The following is a 23,829-nucleotide window of genomic DNA, read 5'->3' as shown; positions in this document are numbered from 1 at the left end:
GACCCCATAAACAAATAGTTAGGACATGAACTGTAGTGCTGAGTATCAGCACAATGCCCCCAAAAGCAAGGCAGGTCTAGCCATATCTTGAGAAACACCAGCACATGGACCATGCAGCAAAGATCAGGGGAATCGAGCCATCACAGCATGCCTCCAAGCACCCTTCTCCCCCTCTACCAACACCACTACCTCAAGTTCATATAAGCAGCTCTACACACACAGGCCCCATCCTTAAAAGGAGTAAGGGAAATAGGAGAAACTCTGAGCAACTGAGCAATTTACCTCAAAGAATCAGTCATCCGAAAGGGACGAATCCAGGAAAAAATCTGATATACGGTAACTGGCAACAGTGGGGTGAGGGCTCACAAGAAAGACTAGCTCCTTCCAGGTATATAACCAAGAAGCCCCGGGGATGTAATGGCTAAGAGCTCCAGCTGCTAACCAAAAGGTCAGCAATTCAAACCCATCAGTAGCTCCATGACAGAAGAGCCCTAGTGATCTGTTCCTGTAAAGATTACAGCCTGGGAAACCCTGTGAGGCAGTTCTATCCTGTCATCTAGGGTTGCTATGAGTCAGAATCGACCCTACAGGACACAACAACAGATATATATTGAAAGGAATCGAAAGCAGAAACTCAAACAAATACGTGTACACACATGTTCACAGCAGCACTATTTATAATACCCAAAAGGTGGAAACTGCTGAAATGTCCATCAGTAGATGAATGTGTAAACAGATTGCAATATATAGGTATACAATCTGTTTATCCTTTCATCTATTGATGGACATTTGACATATGATAGAATATTATTCAGCCCCAAAAAGGAATGAAGTTCTGACACATCCTATGACATGGGTTAACCTTGAAAACACTAAGCTGAGTGAAAGAAGCCAGACACAAAAGGTCACATAGTGTATAAGTCCATTTATATGAAATGTCCAAAATAGGTAAATCCATAGACAGAATGTAGATTAGTGGTTTCCAGGGACTGAGGGGAAGGGGACATGCGGAGCGACTGCTTAATGGGTATGGGGTTTCCTTCTGGGGATGATGGAAATGTTTTGGAACTGTATAGAAGTGGTGGTTTCACAGCACCGTGAATGTACTAAATGTCTTGATTTGGACTGTACACTTTAAAATGGTTAGTTTTATGTTACGTGAATTTCATCTCAATTTCTAAAAATTAAGAAAGATTAGCTCCACTTTAGAAAAATTTTGAATCTACATTTTTTTTTTTTTTTGCACATTTGGGTAATAAGTAAGGGTGCAAGTGAGCTATACTTTCACCCACCAGAATGGAGCCCTCAGCCATGCTGGGCAGTTAGACCAGCCACGCTTCCACTCTCACACACACGTCTCCTTTCCACAAACAAATGGAACATATCATGAAACATTTCTCTCTGTCTCTAGTCCTGCCAATTTCCTACCAGACAAAAAAATGTACAGTCCTCAAGCACAGTACAGCTGTCGCTCCCATCTGAGTCCCCTATCTCAGCTTTCAACCACACTCAAAACCAAGGGAGACCCCAGAGAAAGGCAGCTGACAGAAACCCTTTTCATTTAGTCAGCAATTTTGTTTTTCCAAAGCATTTTCTTCCTATTAGCTCACTTTATCTCATACTATTCCTATGAGGCATGGCAGGGCCAGTATTTTTACCCTTTCGTTCAGATGAGGAAAGAGGTCCCATCTGTAAAAACAGACATGTTAACTGGCTTGGCCAAGTCGCAGAGCTAATCAGTGGTGGGTAGAATTGGAAACCAAGGTCTCCAGAATCACATCCCTGGATTCTCTGGCCAAACACAGACTGTGGCTTTTGCACACACAGCCTAAAGGCTTCCATACCTAACTGTGGTATTGGAACTAAATCGCACTCAAGCCCACAGAACACATGTGGCTTTTCTGGTTAATGGTGACTGCAAATCTGGCTCCGAAATCACTTAAAGGCACACAGCAAGAGGCCAAAAATGGTCTCTACCATTTATTTAAATGTCACTGACAAAACTGTCCTGAAACATTATGCAGAAGGTTATCCTCGTTCTCCCTCTCTCCCGAGGGTCAACACCAAGGAAGCATCCTGAACCTACAGTTGTCTTACCTTTAAGAAGGATTAAACCATGAGTGACCCTTCTTGTTACTCTTTGGACCAAATAATGTCCCAGGACAAACACTAGTCCACAGAAAAGATAGGTTATAAATGCCCGTCATTAAGAGAATGGTTAAATAAAACATGACACATCCACGTAAGAGGACGTTGCACAACTCTTAAAATACAGGGGAGGCAGATCTATACAGACTGACAGAGAAAAACGTCCATGATTACAAAGCGATAAAAGCAAGCTGCAGAATAACTGGCACACAAGATCCAATTTTTGTTAAATGAAATAAGAATGAAAGTCATGCATTTATATAAACATGCACTTGTATATCCAACACATACATCAAATCCAAACTAAACTCATTGCCATCAAGTTGATTCCGACTCATAGCGACCCTGTAGGACAGAGCAGAACTGCCCCATTGTGTTTCCAACGAGCAGCTGGTGGATTCAAACTGCTGACCTTTTGGTTAGCAGCTGAGCTCTTAATCACTACACCACCAGGGCTCTAACACGTACACACATAAAAGAAAAAAAAAAAAACACCAGGGAGAAGAAGAAAGGGTATTTTCACTTTAGACCATATATATTACACTTTTGTTTTACGTAAATAATTTGTGCAACAGTTAAATGTGTTTGCCCTTGCTCCTTCAAACAGCTAAAGGGTCCTGTCTTCCTACATTATCCCCATATGAAGGTAAATTGACTTATGATTGTCTGTCTTAGCTCAATAGATACATGTATAATAGCTTATCATAGATATAAGTTAATTGGGGAAAATGGCATCATTTAGGAAGAAGTATCTCCTCAAACTTGTCTTTCACCTTAATTCAATGATTTAAAAAAAAAAAACATGGATCAAGGGAGAGAGTACACGTAGGACAAAAGACCGGAAGGACATATTTCAAATTAACGAACAGGGACTCTCTCTGGATGACGAGATTGCAGTGACTTTGCTGTTCTTTATATGTCATCATATTTTTCAAATGCTCAAGGGAGCCAGGATTATTTTTATATTAAAAAAAAAAACTTAAGTATAGAAAATAAATACTCAATGAAGGTATTCCTAAAATCAAGTCCCTTCAAATAAAATCTTGTTTTACCACTTATTTAAATTATCTTTTAACTTGTAGACACTCAATAAACACCTATTAAGTGAACTGACAAATGAGTGAAACTAACTTTCTGATTGATCTCCAATTAGCCATTTTTCCTATATCAGTCCCTCCAACCCAACAAGATGATAAACTCTTCAAGGACAAGGACCATGTGTTACCCATCTTTCATATCCTCCTTAGTGTCTGGCATAATACTAGACACATGACAGATACTCATTGTTGATTAGTTGATCAATTTGTATTTTTGAACTTTCCTACACAGGTTTTCTGAGAAAAGAGCACATTTTTACTTGCTTTTCCAGTGCCTGTGAAATATATGAATATTTGTAGGCAAGTGACAAAAGAGGTTCCCTCTAATTAATCCATACTCAACAGATATCTATATTTCACAGTCAATGTTGGTTTCATAGATCTTTTTGTTTGAGGTAGAATTGCCTGTCCACAAAAAATGATTCATTTCCTTAGCACAGTGTTTCATTATAAAACTCCCAAATGGCCTACACACCAATAAATTGCTCTTTAAAAAAAAATCAAGACAACAAATACTAACGGAACCAGTATTACTTGCAAGACACTGATCTGGGTATTGAAAAGAAAACAGACAAATCCATAGCAAAAGGTATATACAGCCTACCTGGGGAAACCAGACATGAACATTTTCTAAGGCAGAGCCTTCAAAAGATGCAAGAGCCATCAGTGTCCAATAAAGTTCTGGGAAGAGGTGAGTGTCCAAACAAGTCTGGTGAACACCTCATCTCCATCTCAGACCTCTTGCTCATCTCACTACCCACAAACTCAGGAGTCCACTGTGTTCAACCCCACCTCAGAGCCTTCAGGGCTAAGCCAGATGCAGAACCCTGCGTTCCCAGCCCATTCTGAACACAACTGGACAGACAGTCCTTTTATGCAATTCTCACTCAATCTCCAAAGAGTGGATCCACTCTGTTTCCTCTTATCTCAGGCTCCCAGCACCTCTCAGTCCTTGCACATGACCTTGGCTCCTATTTGCTGAGAAGAGTGAGGTCAACTTAATAAGAGCACTAGCATCTAACCTGAAAGCCCCTTGGTCTTTTCCCTCAACCACAGAGGAAAAGGTGAAGAGGTATTCCTTCATTCCAGAGATAAGCTCTTTGCCCGAATCTCATCCTTTTCCAGCTTATGAGGAAGTTGATGCCTCACACATTCCACCCTATAACACTTTCGGTCTCTATCCACTGCCTCCTTCTATGACTTTTTGAAACATGCAAAGATTCTTCTCTCTCTGAAAGAAAAAAAAAAAAATTCACTGGGCTCTGATAATGGTTTTAAAAACTTTTTATTGACGTATAATACACATGCACACATTTGCACATATAAGTCTACAGCTCGCAGAAATCTGACAGACAACACATCTATGATCAAGAAGCAGAATACTACCAGTACCCCCAGAATGTTCTCCGATTACCATTTTATTTTTCTCCTTAGTTTTATTACCTAACTTCCTGAATGGTGGTCTGTCCTCACAGTCTTCATTTTTGCCACCTTCTCATCCATTTCAGCCCAAGCATCCCCTCGTCACTGAATCCTTCCCACCCATCCAAATGAGGTTGTCGATCCTTCCCCTATATTCTCACTGTACACTGTGAAAATCTCTTCTGAAACTTATCCTACTACTCTGCCATCATTTGTCTGTGTGTCAGGCAACCCCACGAGATTGTGGGAAAGGATTATTTCTAACTTGCTTGTGTATCCCTGGTGGCTGGCACTTAGTAGGTACACACTGGTGTTTGACAGGTGAATCAACAAATGCAGGAATAAGATCTATCACTGAAATCTAGTACCCTGCTGAAATTGATCGGTTCTTTGTCCAGTTCTCATCTAAAGTACCTTTAACTGTTAAAACTCAGTGGTTGGGATCATGAAAAATGACTGGAAAATTGTACTGTTCTAGTATTATTTAAGCATTCTCTATATCCAAGTATCTGAGAATATCACATGTCAGTACACTGGGGTACAGAGAAGAGACTTAAAATCTTGTACCTTTCCTCCAACTTATAGCTGCGACATTACTCTCAATGGCTCCCAGTCCTTCCACAGCCACACCCAACATGGAGTCCTGCCAATCTTCTTCCCCAACTGCTCCTGGAGCCACTCCTCCCTTTCCCCATAAGCTCCTTTCTAAGACAGTAAGTAGTCAGAGACACGAATCCCATAGGAGCCCAAGACCCCTCCTCCCAGTCCCCTTTTGTCACATCCAATTAACCATCTGTCAGTCTCTCTGGGGCCTCCTTCTAGGCCCACTGTCCAGCTGCCAACTCAATACTGTGCCCCCCTCCCATAAATGTCCATTGTCTGCAGGCTACAGGGTAAGAGTGTCAAAGGCTGGGATTTTAGCTACATCCCCAGCCCCTGCCTGCTATGCCCTGGAAAAACTATATCTGCAAGTTGAAAATCACATCCTACCTATCTCCACGCTGTTACCAAGAAAAACGGAAGAAAAAGGAAAGGAGAAAGGGAAGGAGGGAGGGAGGAAGGATACAGAGAGAGAAAGCAAGCTATTGAAGCATCATAATTTTCCTGATTTGGAAAATAAATGGATTCATCTAACTAGTAATATATTTTTATATATATGTAATATAGTTATGTTAGTAATATAATCATATTACGTATATTTCAAATAATATAATTCTAGTTCTACTACTATTTACAATATACAGTATAATCTACAAAAATCAAGCAATTCTGAGAATTAGGGTTTATTCTTTACCCATTTTACAGATGAGAAAACTGAAGCTTCTCAAACTCAGCCAAACCTAAAGACACTCCCCCAGCCCCTCCTGCTCTAAGGAAGATAGGCCCATCTCCCCAGAGCCCACTTTTTGATAGCACCATCCCTACTCCCCACCCTCTGGAGGCCCTTCCTGGGGCCTCTGGGGAGCCTCTGATGAAATGGAGCTTTTCACTTCATGCAAGATCTTGGGTTTGCCTCTGAAATGAAGCGCAGAGGGAATGTTTCAGGGCCAAGAAATTGTGGCTGGAGCCGTAAGAATGTAAGAATATAGCTCCAGCCACAATTTCTCTCTGGCATCTCCCCTCTTATGTGAGGGGTTCCTCTTTATGAGTAAGAATGGAGAAGCTCTTCCCTTATCCCTACTCTGTTTCCGCTTTCTTCTAGGCCTTCTAGAGGCATTAAGGAAACTCTGGAAATTTAGGAGCAGGTTCTACCTCTGGTAAATACAGTACCTGATGGCCAGGCATACCCCCTTCCCCAGGAAGCTGCCCGGCACCTTCTTGCCCGACTCCCCCTCCCTCCCTCCTAACTCACTTGCTATCACTTGACTCTCTAGCTGAACTCTGCAAGCAGTGACTCTGTAGACCCCACTGGAATACATCCCACCTTAGCCTACAACAGGAAGCTACCAGCACTTCTAAAAGGACGGATAACCTTGGGATCTCTTCCCAGCTTCTCTGCCCAAAGGCTTCCTAGGGCCACATGAATGCAGCCCACCCATTTCACAACTACCCGCAGTCTGGACTGCCATCCTCCCCAAATATGGCAGCACTAGCCCCTGAGTCTTCAGGCCAGATGATGCTCTCCTACTGGGGCTATTTTTCCGGAGTACTGTGCCCTCAGCAGAGGTCCTTGCCAGCCAGCTACTTCACTGAGGTCTGCTTTCCCTCTTGTCTCCAGGAAAGAAGCATCCTCTGCTGGCCCAGTGTTGACCCCTCAGCTTACCTCAAGATCCACACCTCCTTGCTCACTGAGGACCTTCCTCCATCAATTTCCTCCTCTCTTTGCTAATATTCATTCTCTTCCTCATGCCTGCCTTCTCCCTCCTCCTCACCCCTAGATATTTGCATATCTTCCCTATCCTAAAAAAACCTCCCCTCAATGCTGTTACCCATCTCCAACTACCTTCTATTTTTAACCTTCCCTTCACAGTCAAACCTTTCCAAAGAGTCATCTATATGCACTCCCACCACTTTCGCACCATCCACTCACTCCCCATTCCCCTTGCAATTTTAATTCTACCTCCCATAAGCGATTGAAATTTACTTCAAAGGTTAGCAATGATCTCCCAATTTCTAGAACCAATGGCGTTTGCTCAGTTCTCATCTGCAGCATGAGATCCTGTTGATTGCCTGTTTTTCTCCAAGCACTACTTTCTCCTGGTTCTCCTCCAGCTCTTCTTTCACCTGAATCTACAGTTCCGTCCTTGGGCCTCTAGGGTTTTCATTTATTATCTCATCTATTCTTATAGCTCCAGGCACAATTTCTTACAGATATCTCCCAAATCTGTCTTTCCAGCCCCAGCCTTCCTCCAAAGTTCCAGACTCCCTTCAGTATCCACCTACTGAATCAACACCTCTCCTTAGCTATTTCACTGACACCTGAAATTCAACATGTTCCAAACCAAATTCTTGGTATCTTCCCTTTCTTCCTGCCTCCCACAGCTCCTCCTCTTCTTCTGCAATATTTGATTTTCATTAAGTGCACCTCCATCCTCCCAGTCACCCAGGCTCTAACCTTTGAAGCAATCCTTGATTCTTGCCTCTTCTCTGGCACCTCTTCATCCAAGCTGCCAAGTCCTGTAAGCTTTACCTACACAACACCCCTCATATCCATCCCCTCCTCTCTAATTCCATTGTGGTATCTCAAGTCCAGATGCTTGTAACTTCTCATAGGAACTTCCCAAGTTGTCCCTGGTGTCCAGTCCCTCCTCTACTCCCATCAACCCTCTGCAGGGCCGCCATATTTATCTTCCTGATTATGTCACTGCCCCATTCAGAAACTTACAGCAGCTCCCTAAATCCAACTGCAGAAAGACTAAACTCCTGGGCCTACCATTCAAAGCCCTTCATGATCTGGGAGCCTAGCAAATGTCTGAGGAATGAAACAATCAACCAACCTGGTCCTCACCCCACCTTTAAGTCTTACCTCCCGTTGATCCTCCACTGTGTCCTCTGATTCATATAAATCAAACCACTTACTACCCCCCAACATGCCTTGGATGTTCACACCTCCGCCTAACGCCATTCCCACAACCTGAGAACACAACACTTTCTGTCTTCCCCATCCCAATCCTACCAGCCTTCAAGTCCCAGCTCCAAAAGTAACCACTTCTTTGAGTGCACAGATCATCTACCACTTTTCACTCTCCTACTTACTTGTTCATTCCTTGAATCTGTGTTTTCTAGCCAGTGTCCAGCTCCCTTCTAATAATGCCACGGAGGCAGAGGAGAGGAGGCAACCTTAATTCTCCAGCAGTTTCTTCTTTCCATCCCTGAATTAATTCCTCTGCCCTCCTGGCTGTTCTTTCTGTTCCTGACTCCTTAGCAGACACAATTTCAAGCAGCTCTATTGATCCAACATCTCTGTGACTGTCAATCACATCCTGGTTATTTCACTGCCAGTCATTTACGCACAAAGGAGTGGCAGGAGGAGTCTGAACTGCTCTCAGACAGACAAGAGCAGGAAGGGAATGATTCACTGAACCCACCTGAGGCTCAGCGGAAGCAAGAACTCCATTCCATAGGCTCCTCCAGATGGCACCAGGCCATGTGGCCCAGGGCCTGTGTTGAGGGGAGGGAGACTGGCATTTTTATACTTTTGCAGAGATGGAGGAGAGTACAGGTGTGCCCTGATCTAAGGAGGGTGTCCCTTCTAGTCCCCTTGGAAAACCAAAATGAGAAGGGCTACATCTGTTCCCAGACTGAAAAGGTCCTGTGGAGGTCAGATTAAATAAGACAATACTTGTCGGAAGAAGCCCTTGGAGTAACAGAATGTTCAATTGGGAAGGAACTATCTGCATACATTTGGAGAACACTGTACAACTTATAAAGACCTTTCACATACAGCATCTTATCTGAGTCTCTCAACAGCCCTGGGAGGGGAGGTTATTCTTACCCAGACGTTAAAGCCACTTATCTAAATCATTCAAATAAGTAAAGAGCAAAATGGAGCGTTCACCTTCTGCTCTCTGGTCTGAACTTCTCAGCCTCATTCACAGGCTTTTTCTCCCCTTCCCACCCCTTAAACCCAAGTGTTCCCTCAGGGAGTATATTTATATCCTTTTCCCTCCCTACTCTGTATTCTTTCTTTTAATGATTTGTATCAACCTCCAATGCACAGTATGTGGCTGCAGTGGGCACTCAGTAAATATTTGTCAAACAAATTATTAAATAAATGAATAAATGAAAGCTGAGACCTAAACCCCTAGCCTTCTGATTCCACACCCCAAGCTCCTTACACTCCATCTTCCTGTCTCTCTGGCACCCTCTTCCACCCCATGTCAAAAGTGCTTCTACAATACCCTTCTTGAGATCCCCAGCATCTACGCCAACACATTTTCTTAATAATTAAGACATCAGAAACAATGGGAAATAGCTAGGATTTCTCGTGCTCCTACTGTGTGTCAGAAAGTGCTAGATACTTTATACACAATTAATCCTCTCAACCTGTGAAACAGCCATTATTAGTCCCATTTTGCAGAATACTGAGGATTAGTGAGATAAAGCAATTTACCCAACAACCCACCCCCAGTTAGTGCTGAATCTATCTGATCCAAAGCCCATGATCTACTGGCTATATACCAGGGCTTCTCAACCTCAGCAATACTGACATTTGACCCGGATGATCCTTTGTTGCCCTGTGTACTGAGGGATGTTTAGTATCATCAATGGCCTCTACCCACTAGATGCCAGTAGCACCTGCATTCTGCCTACTCCAGAAGAAAACTGCCAAGTTCCAGAAACATAAAGAACTTTAAAAAGTAAAAGTGTTTACCTTCCAACACCCAAGAAGAATGCCTAGTTCACTTGTTTTAGTATTTTATTAATGTTTACAGTCAGAAAGATTTTTCTTACCTCTCGTCTAATTTCTTTCTTTAGCTTCAATTTATTCTAACACCTCCTTTCATCCTCCAAAGGACTGTTGTTGTAGTTAGGTGACATCGAGTCAGTTCTGACTCATAGTGACCCTATGTACAAAAGAATGAAACACTGTCTGGTCCTGTGCCATCCTCACAATCACTGCTGTGTTGGAGCCCATTGTTGTCAATCCACCTCATTGAGGATCTTCCTCTTTTTCACTGACCCTCTACTTTATCAAGCATGATGTCCTCCTCCAGGGACTGGTCCTTCCTGATAGCATGTCCAAAGTACATGAGACAGCCTCATCATCCTCCTTTCTAAGGAGCATTCTGGCTGTACTTCTTCCATGACAAATGGCTCATTCCTCTGGCAGTCCATGGCATATTCAATATTCTTCGCCAAACACCATAATTTAAATGCATCAATTCTTCTTTGGTCTTCTTTATTCATTGTCCAGCTTTTGCATGCATATAAGGCAACTGAAAATACCATGGCTTTTGTCAGGTGCACTTTAGTCCTTAAGGTGACATCTTCGTTTTTTAATACTTTAAAGAGGTCTTTTGCAAGAGATTTGCCCAATGCAATACACTGTTTGATTTCCTGACTACTGATTCCCTGGGCATTGATTGTGGATCCAAGTAAAATGAAATCTTTGAGAACTTCGATCTTTTCTCCACTTATCACGATGTTGCTTATTGGTCTGGTTGTGAGGATTTTTGTTTTCTTTATGTTGAGGTGCAATCCCTACTGAAGGCTGTTGTCTTTGATCTTCATTAGTAAGTGCTTCAAGTCCTCTTCACTTTCAGAAAGCAAGGCTGTGTCATCTGTATATCGCAGACTGTTAATGAATCTTCCTCCAATCCTGATGCCACATTCTTCTTCACATAGTCCAGCTTCTCAGGTTATTGGCTCAGCATACAAATTGATTAAGTACGGTGAAAGAATACAACCCTGATGCACACTTTTCCTGATTTTAAATCACACAGTATCCTCTTGTTCTGTTCAAAGAACTGCCTCATGGTCTATGTACAGGTTCCTCATGAGCATAGTTAAGTGTTTTGGAATTCCTATTCTTTGCGATGTTATCCATAATTTGTTACGGTCCACACAGTCAAATACCTTTGCATAGTCAATAAAACACAGGTAAACATCTTTTTGGTATTCTCTGCTTTCAGCCAAGATCCATCTGACATCAGCAATGATATCCTTCATTCCATGTCCTCTTCTGAATTTGACTTGAATTTCTGGCAGTTCCCTGTCGATGTACTGCTGCAACTGTTAATTACCTTCAGCAAAATTTTACTTCCATGTGATATTAATGATATTGTTTGATAATTTCCACATTCTGCTGGATCACCCTTCTTTGGAATGGGCACAAATATGGATCTCCTTCAGACAGGTAGCTGTTTACCAAATTTCTTGGCGTAGACAAGTGAGTACCTTCAGCACTGCATCCATTTGTTGAAACATCTCAACTGGTATTCCATCAATTCCTGAAGCCTTGTTTTATCCCCAGGCCATCAGTGCAACTTGGACTTCATCCTTCAGTACCATCTGTTCTTGATCATATGCTACCTCCCAAAACAGCTGAACGTCAACCATTGTTTTTGTGAATTCTTTCTATCTTCTTTGATGCTTCCTGCATCGTTCAATATTTTGTCCATAGAGTCCTTAGAAATAGCAACTCAAAATTTCTTCAGTTCTTTCAACTTGAGAAATTCCGAGTGTGTTCTTCCCTTTCAGTTTTCTAACTCCAGGTCTTTGCACATTTCATTATAGTACTTTGTCTTCTCAAGCTGCCCTTTGAAATCAGCTCTTTAACTTCATCCAAAAGATTACCAAATACAATTGGACAGAATGTGTCAATAATGGAGTTATTGCTGATTAGCATGGTAGCACAAGAATGAAGCAAAGCCTCCTAAATCTTATTGATGTGAGTCTGGATGTTACTGATATGTTCTACATAAAATTTTAATGAAGAGATAGCTTATATAAATACAACCTTAGAAATATTAACTACATTCCCTCTTCATAACCGCAAAGTCCTCTCAGTATCTCCAGAGGTTCCTGGAAAATGGTGTGACCAAAAGCTCAGCTTCCAATTTTGTCCAATTGGCATTCATGATGAGTGGAAGTAGAGGAAAATCAAGAGACAATTAAGGGACGATAAGCATTGCATTCATCATCATGTTTACGTTCTGCAGCACCAGGCATAATGTCAAAAAGGGATGTTTTTCCTCTGCTGCAAAATAGAACTCAGGAGGTAAGACTCACCTCCCTTTTTAGGTGCCTGGCAATGTACAGACTGAGTGGTGATATTTCCTCAAAGAATTGTACACAAAACCACAGACTGTTATTCAAAAATTTCCTTTCTCTACGATCTGAACATGACAGTAGTTTCAGTTCCCCAATCTGGGGGGCAGGGTTATCTGAGAGAAAAGTTTAAAGAAAAGCACAGCAAATACCAATATGCCACCACCTGGATTCAACAACTGCTTATATATATTTTGCCATGTTTACATGAGAAAATATCTACATTGGGGTGGGGGGGCTGTTTTGTTTTTGATGAATTACAAGCTTTTAAAAAAAGATCTTGTTTCTTACCTCCAAAGAACAAATAACTTCAGCGGGGAGGCAACCCTGTACATATGAAAGGAAGTAAAATGCCATTGATTAAGTGAGAAAATAAGTATAGACAATGAATATTTCAGGAATTGGGAGGACAGAGTTGGTTGTTGTGGGCTGTGAAACGTCCCAATAAAAGGCGGGGCTCAAGCCCTAAAGAATGAGTTGGATTTGGAGAGTAGGGGTTACAGGATGGACGATTCAAGAAGAACGTGAGTCAAGGTGCCCTTGGACAGTGAGAAGACCAGTCTGGCTGGACCTGAGCTGAGAAGTTTGGCCTTGACCCCGAAGACTCTAGGGAATCACTATGGGTGCATAAGCCAGGGAGTGATGTAATGAAAGTACTGCTTTCAGGAGTGTAATCTGCCTGCACATGCCAATTTGAGTGGGGAGGAAGGAATGTTCCAAAGGATGAGAATGAAGGGCTACTAAAGAAGTCCATGGGAGGCATAATGGGGCTAACCTAGGGCAGAGTCCCTGAAGATGAACATTAAGGGCTAAATATGAAAGGTAATTCAACAAGGTTCATTAGAGGAGAGAGGCTCCTCACAGACAATGCCAAGGTTTTAAATATCATAACTGAGCGAGTGAAGATGCCACCTTACAGAATTAAGGAAGTCAAGAGGAGAAGCTAGTTTGGAAAGTTGGAAACAAATACAGAGTTGAGTTTGAGCCTGGCTGAAATTCAAGTAACAGCAAACACTCCAGCTGAAAATGTCTGGACGCATAGGACCAAAGCTCAACAAAAAGATAGGCGGTATTTTATATGAATCTCTTTTCATTCGTCCTCTTAATTCTGCCTCCCCCCCCCGCCCCCACCCCTGCCATCCCTGCCTTAACTCTTAAAGAAAGAAGTTTCTCCTCTGCTTACCAAAGCTAAGTAAGCCCTTACTTTTGTTAGGGAGCCGACTCTTGTCTCACCTCTTCAGGTACCTGACTCAATAATCATTGTAGCATCTTTAGTTTTTCCTCTCCACAAGCTCTTTCCCTTTCACCTTCAAACCTCTTCTGCCTCCTTGGAAAACGTAAAAATTTTTAAATTATTTTATTTTTCTCTTGTTGAAAATACACACTACAGAGCGTACACGAGATTCAACAACTTCAACATGTACAAATTCAGTGACACTGACTATGTTCTCCAAGTTGTACAAAAATCCTCACCCTCCTTTTCCACGTTGTCCCCCCTATTAACACAAACTCACTGCCCTCTAAGCTTCCTATTTAATCTTTCAAGTTGTAGTTCTTTAAAAGAGTACAATGCACAAGGCAGATAGTCTTTACTAATCAAGCTAAACTATTATTTATTTTAAAGAAGACTTCAGGGTGTTTTGTTTTATTTAAACTCATTTTCTTGTTGCTGTCCCTTCTGGCCAGCACACAACCCTCTTTCTTCCTTTCACAGATAAACGCTGCAGGTAACTGATTCCTACTTATCCCCCACCCCCACCCCACCACCCCTGCTCTGAATGCCTCTTCTAGTACTGTGCTCCCAAGAGCTCACGGTGGCCTTCTTTTTATCACATCCAATGACACTTCCCTAGCACTCCTCCTGCACAACCTGTCTGCAGCCTGTCATCACATCAGAACCCACGCTGACTCCCTGGGGTCTCCAGGACCAAGTCTCCTTTGCTACAACATCCTAAATAAGGGTTTCTCCCCAAATTCTATTTTTAACCTTTCCTCTTCTTCCTCCCCTTCCTCCCTCAGCTGATGCACTCACAAAGACACGGCTGCATTTGGCCTTGACACAAAAAGCTTCCAACATCAGATTCGATGCCTCAGCCTCTCATATGACTTTGCCCACACTATTCCTCTCAACTTTGTCTGTACCCTTCAAGGACCACCCCAGGTTCCACCTCCTCTGTAGTTCTATAAACTTCTTTTCAGCAATTAATTAATCTCTAATTGAACGGTGAGTGTCAATCTTCTTTTAAAAGTTCTTTGAGGGCAGAGACCACTTTGAATATTTCTTTCAAGTCCCACAGCACCCTGAACAGCAGAAGGCTCTTAGTAGGAGTTGAAAAGTCCTTGTTGATTGACTAGTCAATTGGTTTCTATTCTCAGTTCTGAGTTTCCATATCTCCCCTCCTCTGCTTCATAAGCAGCGATAAGTAAAAATTATTATTATGACACACCTTCTCAGACTTGGAACTGAAAATTCTCAGGAAGGTGATCTGGAATCCACCAAACTATAAGAATAGTGGGGCTGGGTGTATGTGTCTGTGTCCCAGTGTATGCAGGGGGCAAGATTTAGGGAATCTGGCTTAAACAGTTTCACCAAGAGAAGTGAAATACCAAAACTAATCAGAAGAAGAGGGTCCGTAAGGAACCAAAGTGACAGAATTATTTGAGACATGCCTAATTAGAGGCTCCGTATGCCAGGGTTTTGACAAAGCAGTTGCCAGCCTGGTCTTTGTGCACGCAAAATTTTCTACCAGAAAGAAGGTGATAACCCTGGTGCTACGGACCTTGAAAATTTGTTTGCAGGTTTCTCAATTTTTCAGCTGAATAAATTTATAATCTATCCAGCCCACAAAGTATAGTGCTATGTTCCACAGAGATGGGGAATCAGGATCCAGAAGGCTCAGAAACATGGCCTTCTCCAGGCTTAAGAATCCCCAGCAAAAGCTACTATAGAGACCAGATAGTGAAGAGGGGGTGAGAATGCAGGCTATGCAGAGCGGGTGGTGGGCCTAGACCCAGCCACAGGTAGCCTGTACCCTCCTGCAACTCCTTACAGATAATTAGTCACTTCCAGCTTTATGCACTGAGGGTTGAACCTTTTCTCTGATTCTAAGTGTACATCAGATCTAGCCCCCCTTAACAGGAAGAAGGAGAATATCCCCAACTGGAGTCCCACTGGAGACTGACCCCAGTCTGCTATTTACTCTGTGATCTGAGCCGGCGGTAGACAATGTAAGCCACTCGTTGCATTTTGAAAGGCCCTGGGAAAAGTAACACATTGGACCATTATAGGCCATTAACACCATTAACACTGTGTGAATTCATTTGTCAGAAATTAGCAAGCCTCCAGAAACTGAGCTCTGCTCCTAGGGACAGAGATTTGGATGGTAGGAAAGGGAAAGGAAGAATGGGTACCAAAAGGTGAAAGTGGGGTCCAGAACGGGAAGGTGGAAAGGCTCCCACTTCAAGAGCTTTCACCCCAAAATAAGAAAAGGCAGACTGTTGTCCCTGATGGGGGGCAAGGGGTGCAGAGGGATCCTCCTGGTCAACGTTTCCAAGTATCACTTACAAGCTCAGATCAGACACCTTTTTAGAAGTCATGCTTTAGATTCTGGTCAGCGTGTCTATGAGTGCGTATATGTGTGTGAAGGTGTCTGAGTGTGTATATGTGTGTGAGCATGAATGTGTGTGTGTATGTAGAATACCCGTCTGGGGGAAACAAAGGAGGGAGAGAGGAAAGCTTGAACCCTGGAAGACAGGACAGGATGACAAGGGCTCCCTCTGCTTTCTCCAGGCCCTGGCATCGGATCCTGTCCTCCAGCACTTTCCTCTCCAGGCTAACTGTAGACTGAACATATGGACCAATCAAGTTTTGACTTCCAAAGCCACAAGTCTCCCCCACAAAACACCCCACCCCCTTCCCTAGAGATGACCTCCAAGGCAAGGCTTAGGAAACAGATGGATGTGCAGAGAGCCTCCGGAGCTAACCTAACCCCTGACCCCACCAGTTCATGTCCTCTAATCCAACTTTCCCAAAGAGAAGGCAGATGTGGGGGACTCCCATAACTTATGGGACTCCTTGGGACAAAATGGTTGCATGCATACGGGAGATGGGGAGCTACAATACGGAGCTGGTGGAAGCTACAGGTAAAGGAGAGGTGGGGAGTCCCTGGCTATCAAGTCCACAGGTGGTGGGAGGTGAGGGTGGTCAGTGCCTGTCCTGAGGAAGGGGCTGTGTAGCCAGGCAACAGTCGGAGCTATAGACCTGGGGAATGGGGGGTGGCAGGGGCTGCAGAAAGCTGAAAAGGACAGATGTCGGGGCTCTACACGCTACAGGCAAGCAAAGATTTAGTGGGTGTGTGTGAGGGGGATGCTAACTCACACTTCCAGGAATGAGTGTTTCTTACGAAAAGCTCGTCCGTTCCCGGCACTGGAGAAGAGGACAGCCACGAGGGGTCCAGGCGCCCACCGCCCTCCGGGGCCCCTAGGTGCCTCTCAAGTCTGAGACGACGGCTCCCCACGCGCTCCAGGCACGGCCGTTCTCGGTCCGCCCGGCTCCCATCGGTCTGCAGCCCGCGCGCCCCCTGGTCCCCTCGTCGCCCATCAGGACCCCCGGGCCTGGCCCCGAGGAGGGGTGCAGCCCCGGGCGGCCGGGAGCCCCGCTGACAGGCGCTGGGGGAGGGGGAGGGAGGGGCCGGAGACGCCGGTCGCGGGAGCCGCGCGCCGCAAAGTGATCCAACATCGCCCATCCCCGCGCTCCCGGCGACGGCGGCCCGAGGGGACTCGGGCACCCGGGGCGAGCGGCCAGGGGCGCCGGCTCCCAGCCCCCACGCCCTCGCCGAGCGCGCGCCCAGCACGGCCGCCCCGACGGGGTCCGGCCACTCCGGCCCCGACGACGGGGGCTGCCCCACCACGCACGCCCCAGCAGCAGCCCCTTCCCCGACTTGCCCGGCGCGCCGGGCCCCTCGCCCCGTCGGACTCACCTGTCCGGAAGAAGGCGTCCACGTCCGAGTCGGCCGCCCCTCCGTCCTCCGCGGCCCCCTCGGCGGGGTTCATGGCTGGGGAGGGCGTCCGCCGACAGCCCGGGGCGGCCAAGCCTGCGGCCGGGGGCGCGGGGCCGGCGGGCGCGGGGCGTCGAGGGCGGGCAGCTGGGCGAGCGGCGGGCAGAGGACGCCGACCCTCCTCAGGCGGAGGCGCAGGCGGCGGCGGCGCAGGCGGCGCGCGGCGGGCTCGGGGCGCCTGCCGCCGGCTCCCCCATGCCGCCCCTTACCGGGGCGCTGGCCGCCTGCGGTCTGGCCGGGCCGAGGGCCGGGTCGGGCAGCCCGGGCGCCCGCTCTCCGGCAGCAGCGGCAGCGGCTGTGCTCCTCGCCGCCCGCCTGTCTCTATTGTTCAGCCCGGCTCGGCTCTCCGCTCTTTATTTTCCTGCTCCTCCTCCCGCCCGCCCCGGCTGCCTCGCTCCCTCCGCCCTCCTCGCCGCACGCCCGCTCGCTCGCTCTCCCTCGCTCGCTCGCTCGCGCCCGCCTCCCGGCTCTCTAGCGCCCCCTCTGTCTCCCTCCGCCGCCGCCGCCTCAGCTCCTCCCCGGGCCCCGGCTCCCGCAGTCCCGGCCCACAATGACCCGGCAGCGCCGGGCTGACTGAAGCTCCGGCTCGGCCCGGGACTCCCGGGCCCCAGCGGCGCGGACGCGTCCCCAGCCCGCGGCCCCGCGCCGGCCTCCCGCCGAGCCCGGAGCCGAGCCCGAGCTATTGTTCGCGGCCGGCTAGGCCGGCTTCCTGAGCCCGCAGGAAAAGCCCCGGCGAGGGCGCGGGCGGCGGGGAGGGCGGCCGGGAGGGCGGCGGGCAGGGCGGCGGGCAGGGCGGGGCCCCGGGCGCTCACGGGCTCGCCGACCGCTCCCCTCGCGCCCGGCTCCCAGGTGTGTGAGGGGAGCCCAGGTGCCCGCCGGCCTCCCCCTCGCGCCGGTCCCTAGAAGCTGGACTTGCTTTCTCCCGTCCTTGCTCTCAGGCTCCCTGCTGTCTCCCTCCCCTGCGGACCCTCTCACACTCTCCTCCTCGGCCCTTTCCACCTCACCTCCTCCCCGTAGTTTCTCCCTTTTTCTAGCTTTTCTCTTCCTTTCCCTTTTTCAGTGCCTCTTTAAAAACATCGCTGCCTGTCTTCGCGACTCTTTGTCCACTTCGTTCTCTCTTGTGAAGTCTCCCTGCCTGCGTCTTCCTCCCTCTAGCGCTCTCTTCGGTCTCTCATTGGTCTCTGTCCTTCCCTCTTACTTGGCCTCTATCTCAGCGCTCCTCTTGGACAGCTGTCAAAACTCCCTAATCCCCGGGGGCCCTCTCTGTTTTGTTCTTCTCCCCAGTGTGAATGGCGAGATCCAGTTGGCCAAGAGAAAGGAGGTGTTACAGCAAGCTGAATTTCAATTAAAGTGGGGAGAGGGGCTGGGGAGAAACGGGGATGACAGCAAAAAAAAAAGCAGATGCTGTATGGGGTAATTAATGCAGTGATTGTATTGTGCCAATTGGTTTTTAACTAATAATTAAACAATAATTAGCCAGTATTCTGTTTATAGTTCTAGCGACTGCAGAGCCTACAAAACAGAAGGTCTTTAGACCTGAGTATGTTGGGCGGTGCTTGCAGCTGCCTCCCCCAAACAGGGGGAGAGGGTGTGGCCTGACCTAATGTATTGAAACACACCTAATAGGAAAACCAAGTTCTGGTCTCTACCCAGTCGGGGTCTCCTGGATCTGTTTGTCTCTGACAACCTGTTTGGCTCCACCTCTCTCTTGGGGCCAAAGCACCTGGGACCTTTCTAGATCTACCAACTATGTAACTCTAGCAGCATAGAGAGTGAGTTAAATAAGTCTTTTAGTGAACCCTTTCTGGCTCCCTGTAATCATCACTTTTTTTTTTTTTAACTGAATATCAAAAATGGTTCACTCATACAGAGACCAAAGTTTATTAGTGGTTACCAGGAGCGGGAGGGATGTTGGAAGGACAGCCATTATTTAGGAAGCACTAAGTATTTTCTGTTTATGGTGATGGAAAACTTGGCAACAGACACTGGCGATGGTTGAACGACATGATTAATGCAATGGTCTCACTGAATTGTACACGTACAAAATATGTTGAATTGGCAAATATGTCATCTGCATTTTTACAATGATAAAAATATAAAATAAAAAGTTCACTCATTAAACAAATATGTACAGTTGCCTGTTTCCAATCTTGGGTACATCTCTCAACCTTCATTTCTTAAAGATTATTAACAGTGACACTGAGACCACAAGTTCAATGCCAGAAGATGTAATTCATCTAGCCCTGATATCTTGAACTGGTTTAAAGCAACCAGATGCCCTCTTACCTTCCATCTTCTCTGGCAATGACAACAAATAAGAAGAAAAAAATCCCAAACTTGTTGTCTTTGAGTCAATTCTGACTCATAGTGACCCTACAGGACAGAGTAGAACTGCCCCATAGGGTTTCCAAGGAATGGCTGGTGGATTCAAACTGCAAACATTTTTGTTAGCAGCCAAGCTCTTAAACACTGTGCCACCAGAGTCCCTGACAGTGACAGTAATTCTAATTTGTCCTTTCTAAATCTTAACTCCCCCTTAGCCCCAAACCCAATACAAGAACACACACACACAGAATGGCAGAGCTGCTATTGGCAGGCAGTGTTGTGCAGATATAGAACCAGTGGCCTGGCAGGGACATTAGCTTGTCCCAAATTCAGAAGAAATATCATGTATTTAGAGTAAGGTTTGTATCAAAATCCCCATGGATGTGAACTGGTATGGAGGAAAACCTCATAATGACAGACTTTTCTGAAAGGAAATTTGGCAATCTCCATTAAAATTTTAAATGTCCATACCTATATTAATATCGGAGCCCTGGTGGTACAGTGGTTAAGAGATACGGCTGCTAACCAAAAGGTCAGCTGTTCAAATCCACCAGCTGCTCCTTGAAGCCCCTATGGGGCAGTTCTACTCTGTCCTATAGGGTTGCTGTGAGTCAGAATCGACTCGATGGCAATGTTTTTGTTTTTGTTTTTAAATATCAGACAAGCAACATTTCAGAACACAGAATATTATCCAGGATAAAGAGGGATATTTCATAGATAAAGAGGTCGATTCATCAAGTGGACATAATAATCCTAAACATTTATGCACCTAATAAGAGAGCTTCAAAATAATGAAGCAAAAACTAATAGGATAACTGCAAGGATAAATAGACAAGTTCATAATTATAGTCAGAGATTTTAATGCCTGTCTCTCTCAATAATTGATAGAATAAGAAGACATCGTCAGTAAGAATACAGAACTCTTGAACGACACTATCAACCAACTTGACCTAGCTTGACCACTCAACGACAACAGAATCACATTCTTTGCAAGTGCACACAGATCATTTATAAACCATAGGCCAAAAAGCAAGTCATATAAAAAAGTAAGAAATCAAAAGGAATATTAGTATTTTGATGTGAATAAAAACAAACACACACCAGAAAAAATTGTGTGGGCTATAGCTAACACAGTACTTAGAAGGAAATATATAGTACTAAATGCCTATTTTAAAAAAGGTCTCAAACCAATAACCTCGTCTTCTACCTTAAAAATCTACAACAAGAAGAGCAAATGAAACACAAAGTAAGCAGACGAAAAGAAATAAAAAATATCAAAGAAGAAAGCAATGAAATCGATAACAGAAAAAAGAAAATTTTGAAGAAAATCTTTGTGGCCTTAGGGAAGGTAATGATTTCTTAGATATGACACAAAAAGCATAATCCCAAAAAGAAGAAAAAAATTATGAATTGGATTTCATCAAAATTAAGAAGTTTTGCTCTTTAAAAGACATTATTAAGAGAATGAAAAAAACAAGCCACAGACTAAGAGAATATACTTACAAATCACATATCTGGTGAGGGACTTGTATCCAGAATATATAAAGAACTCTCAAATCTTCATAATAAGAAAACAACTCAATTTATAAAAATCAGGCAGAAGATTAGAAGAGACATACCTTAGCAGATATATGGATGGCAAATAAGTGCTTGAGAAGATGTTCAACATCGTTAGCCGTTACGTAAATGCAAATTAAAACCGCCATGAGATACCACCAGCTGTTGTTATTGTTAAGTGCTGTCGGGTTGATTCTGACTCATAGCAACCCTATGTACAAGAGAACAAAACACTGCCCAGTCCTGAGCCATCCTCACAATCGTCCTCATGGTTAAGCCCATTGTTGCAGCCACCATGTCGATCCATCTCGTTGAGGGTCTTCCTCTTTTTCGTTGACTATCTCCTTTGCCAAGCATCATGTCCTTCTCCAGGGACTGGTCCCTTCTGATAACATGTCCAAAGTATGTGAAACAAAGTCTCATCATTCTCCCTTCTAAGGAGCATTCTGGCTGTACTTCTTCCAAGACAGATTTGTTCGTCCTTCTGGCAGTTCATGGTATATTCAATGTTCTTCACCAACACCATAATTCTAATGCATTGATTCTTCTTCAGTCTTCCTTATTCATTGTCCAGCTTTTGCATGTGTATGAGGTGACTGAAAACACCATGGCCTGGGTAAGGTGTACCTTAGTCCTCAAAATAACACCTTTGTTTTTTAACACTTCAAAGAGGTCTTTTGCAGCAGATTTGCCCAATGCAAAACGTCATTTGATTTCTTGACTGCTGCTTCCATAGGCGTTGATTGTGGATCCAAGTAAAAGGAAATCCTTGACAACTTCAAACTTTTCTCCATTTATCACAATGTTGCTTATTGGCCCAGTTGTGAGGATTTTTGTTTTCTTTATGTTAAGGTGTAATTCATACTGATATAATTCTTCATCAGTTTGTGCTTCAAATCCTCTTCACTTTCAGCAAGCAAGGTTATGTCATCTGCATAACACAGCTTGTTAACCAGTCTTCCTCCAATCCTGATATCCCGTTCTTCATACAGTCCAGCTTCTCCGACTATTTGCTCATCATATGGATTGAATAAGTATAGTGAAGGAATACAACCCAGACTCACACCCTTCCTGACTTTAAACCGCGCAGTATCCCCTTCTTCTGTACCAATGACTGCCTCTTGGTCTGTGTACAAGTTCCTCGTGAGCACAATTAAGTGTTCTGGAATGCCCATTTTTCATAATGTTATCTATAATTTGTTATGATCCTCACAGTCTAATGCCTTTGCATAGCCAATAAAACACAGGTAAACATCTTTGTGGTATTCTTTGCTTTCAGCCAAGATCCATCTGACAACAGCAGTGATATCCCGCGTTCCATGTCCTCTTCTGAATCTGGCTTCAACTTTTGGCAGTTCCCAGTCAATGCACTGCTGCAACCACTTTTGAATGGTCTTCATCAAAATTTTACTTGGGCATGATATTAATGATATTGCTCGATAATTCTGGTATTCTGTTGGATCATCTTTCTTTTGAATGGGCACAAGTATGGATCTCTTCCAATTAGTTGGCCAGGAAGCTGTCTGCTAAATTTCTTGGCACAGACAAGTGAGCAGCTCCAGTGCTGCATCTATTTGTTAAAATATCTCAGTAGGTACTCCATCAATTCCTGTAGCCTTGTTTTTCACCATTCCCTTCAGTGCAGCTTGGATTTCTTCCTTCAATACCATCAATTCTTGATCACATGCTACCTCCTGAAATGGCTGAAGGTCAACCAATTCTTTTTGGTACAGTGACTCTGTGTATTCTTCCACCTTCTTTTTATGCTTCCTGCATCATTCAATATTTTCCCCGTAGAATTCCTCAATGTTGCAACTTGTGGCTTGATTTTTTTCTTCAGTTCTTTCAGCTTGAGAAATGCTTTTGGTTTTCTAACTCTTGGTCTTTACACATTCTGTTATAATACTTTACTTTGTCTACTTGGGCTGCCCTTTGAAACCTCCTGTTCAGCTTTTTTACTTCATTATTTCTTCCTTTCACTTAGAATGTCTAAAATAGAATTACTAGAATGTCTAAAATTAAAAAGACTGGACATATCAAGTGTTATTGAGGATGTGAACACTGCTATACGTCTGTGTGGAAATATAAAATGGTACAACCACTTCAAAATAGAGTTTGACAGTTTGTTAAATAGTTAAACATGTACCTGCCATATGTCCTAGTCGTCCCCCCGTAAGTATTTACTCAAGAGAAATACAAGCATATGTCCACACAAAGATTTGTACACAAATGTTTGTAGCAGCTTCATTTATAATAGCCAAAAACAGGAAGCAACCCCAAAATTCACCGACAAATGATTGGATAAATAAATTATGATATATCCAAACAATGGACTACTACTCAGTAATAAAAGGAACGAATTATTGATATACCAACAACATGAATGAATCTCAAGTATGCTGAGTGAAAGAAGTCAGACATAAAAAGAGTATATACTAAACGATTCCACTTATAAAAATGAAACTTCACATAAGAATTTATTATTATATTGGTGGATTTTTTTAAATTTT

The 23,829-nt window shown here is 44.5% G+C and overlaps 1 protein-coding gene across 4 annotated transcripts in view; it reads right to left on the bottom strand.

The window, feature by feature from the left end:
* Positions 1-18,621, bottom strand: part of KALRN (kalirin RhoGEF kinase) — a 792,110-nt gene extending 773,489 nt beyond the window's left edge. The window contains exon 1 of one of the 4 annotated variants that reach the window (XM_049878536.1): positions 18,442-18,621. Coding sequence is in view for 3 of the 4 variants with exons in the window: in XM_049878496.1 (XP_049734453.1) it covers positions 17,360-17,432 (73 nt within the window). In the remaining variant the exon portion in view is untranslated. Of the gene's footprint in view, positions 1-17,359; positions 17,840-18,441 lie in introns of those variants that run through there. The other 3 variants (XM_049878496.1, XM_049878604.1, XM_049878631.1) reach the window with 3 other exon arrangements.
* Between the last annotated feature and the right edge of the window lie 5,208 nt (positions 18,622-23,829).

The sequence above is a fragment of the Elephas maximus genome, chromosome 1 (assembly GCF_024166365.1).
Source record: "Elephas maximus indicus isolate mEleMax1 chromosome 1, mEleMax1 primary haplotype, whole genome shotgun sequence".
Taxonomy (NCBI): Eukaryota; Metazoa; Chordata; class Mammalia; order Proboscidea; family Elephantidae; genus Elephas; species Elephas maximus.
This window is presented reverse-complemented; position numbering and strand designations above follow the sequence as displayed.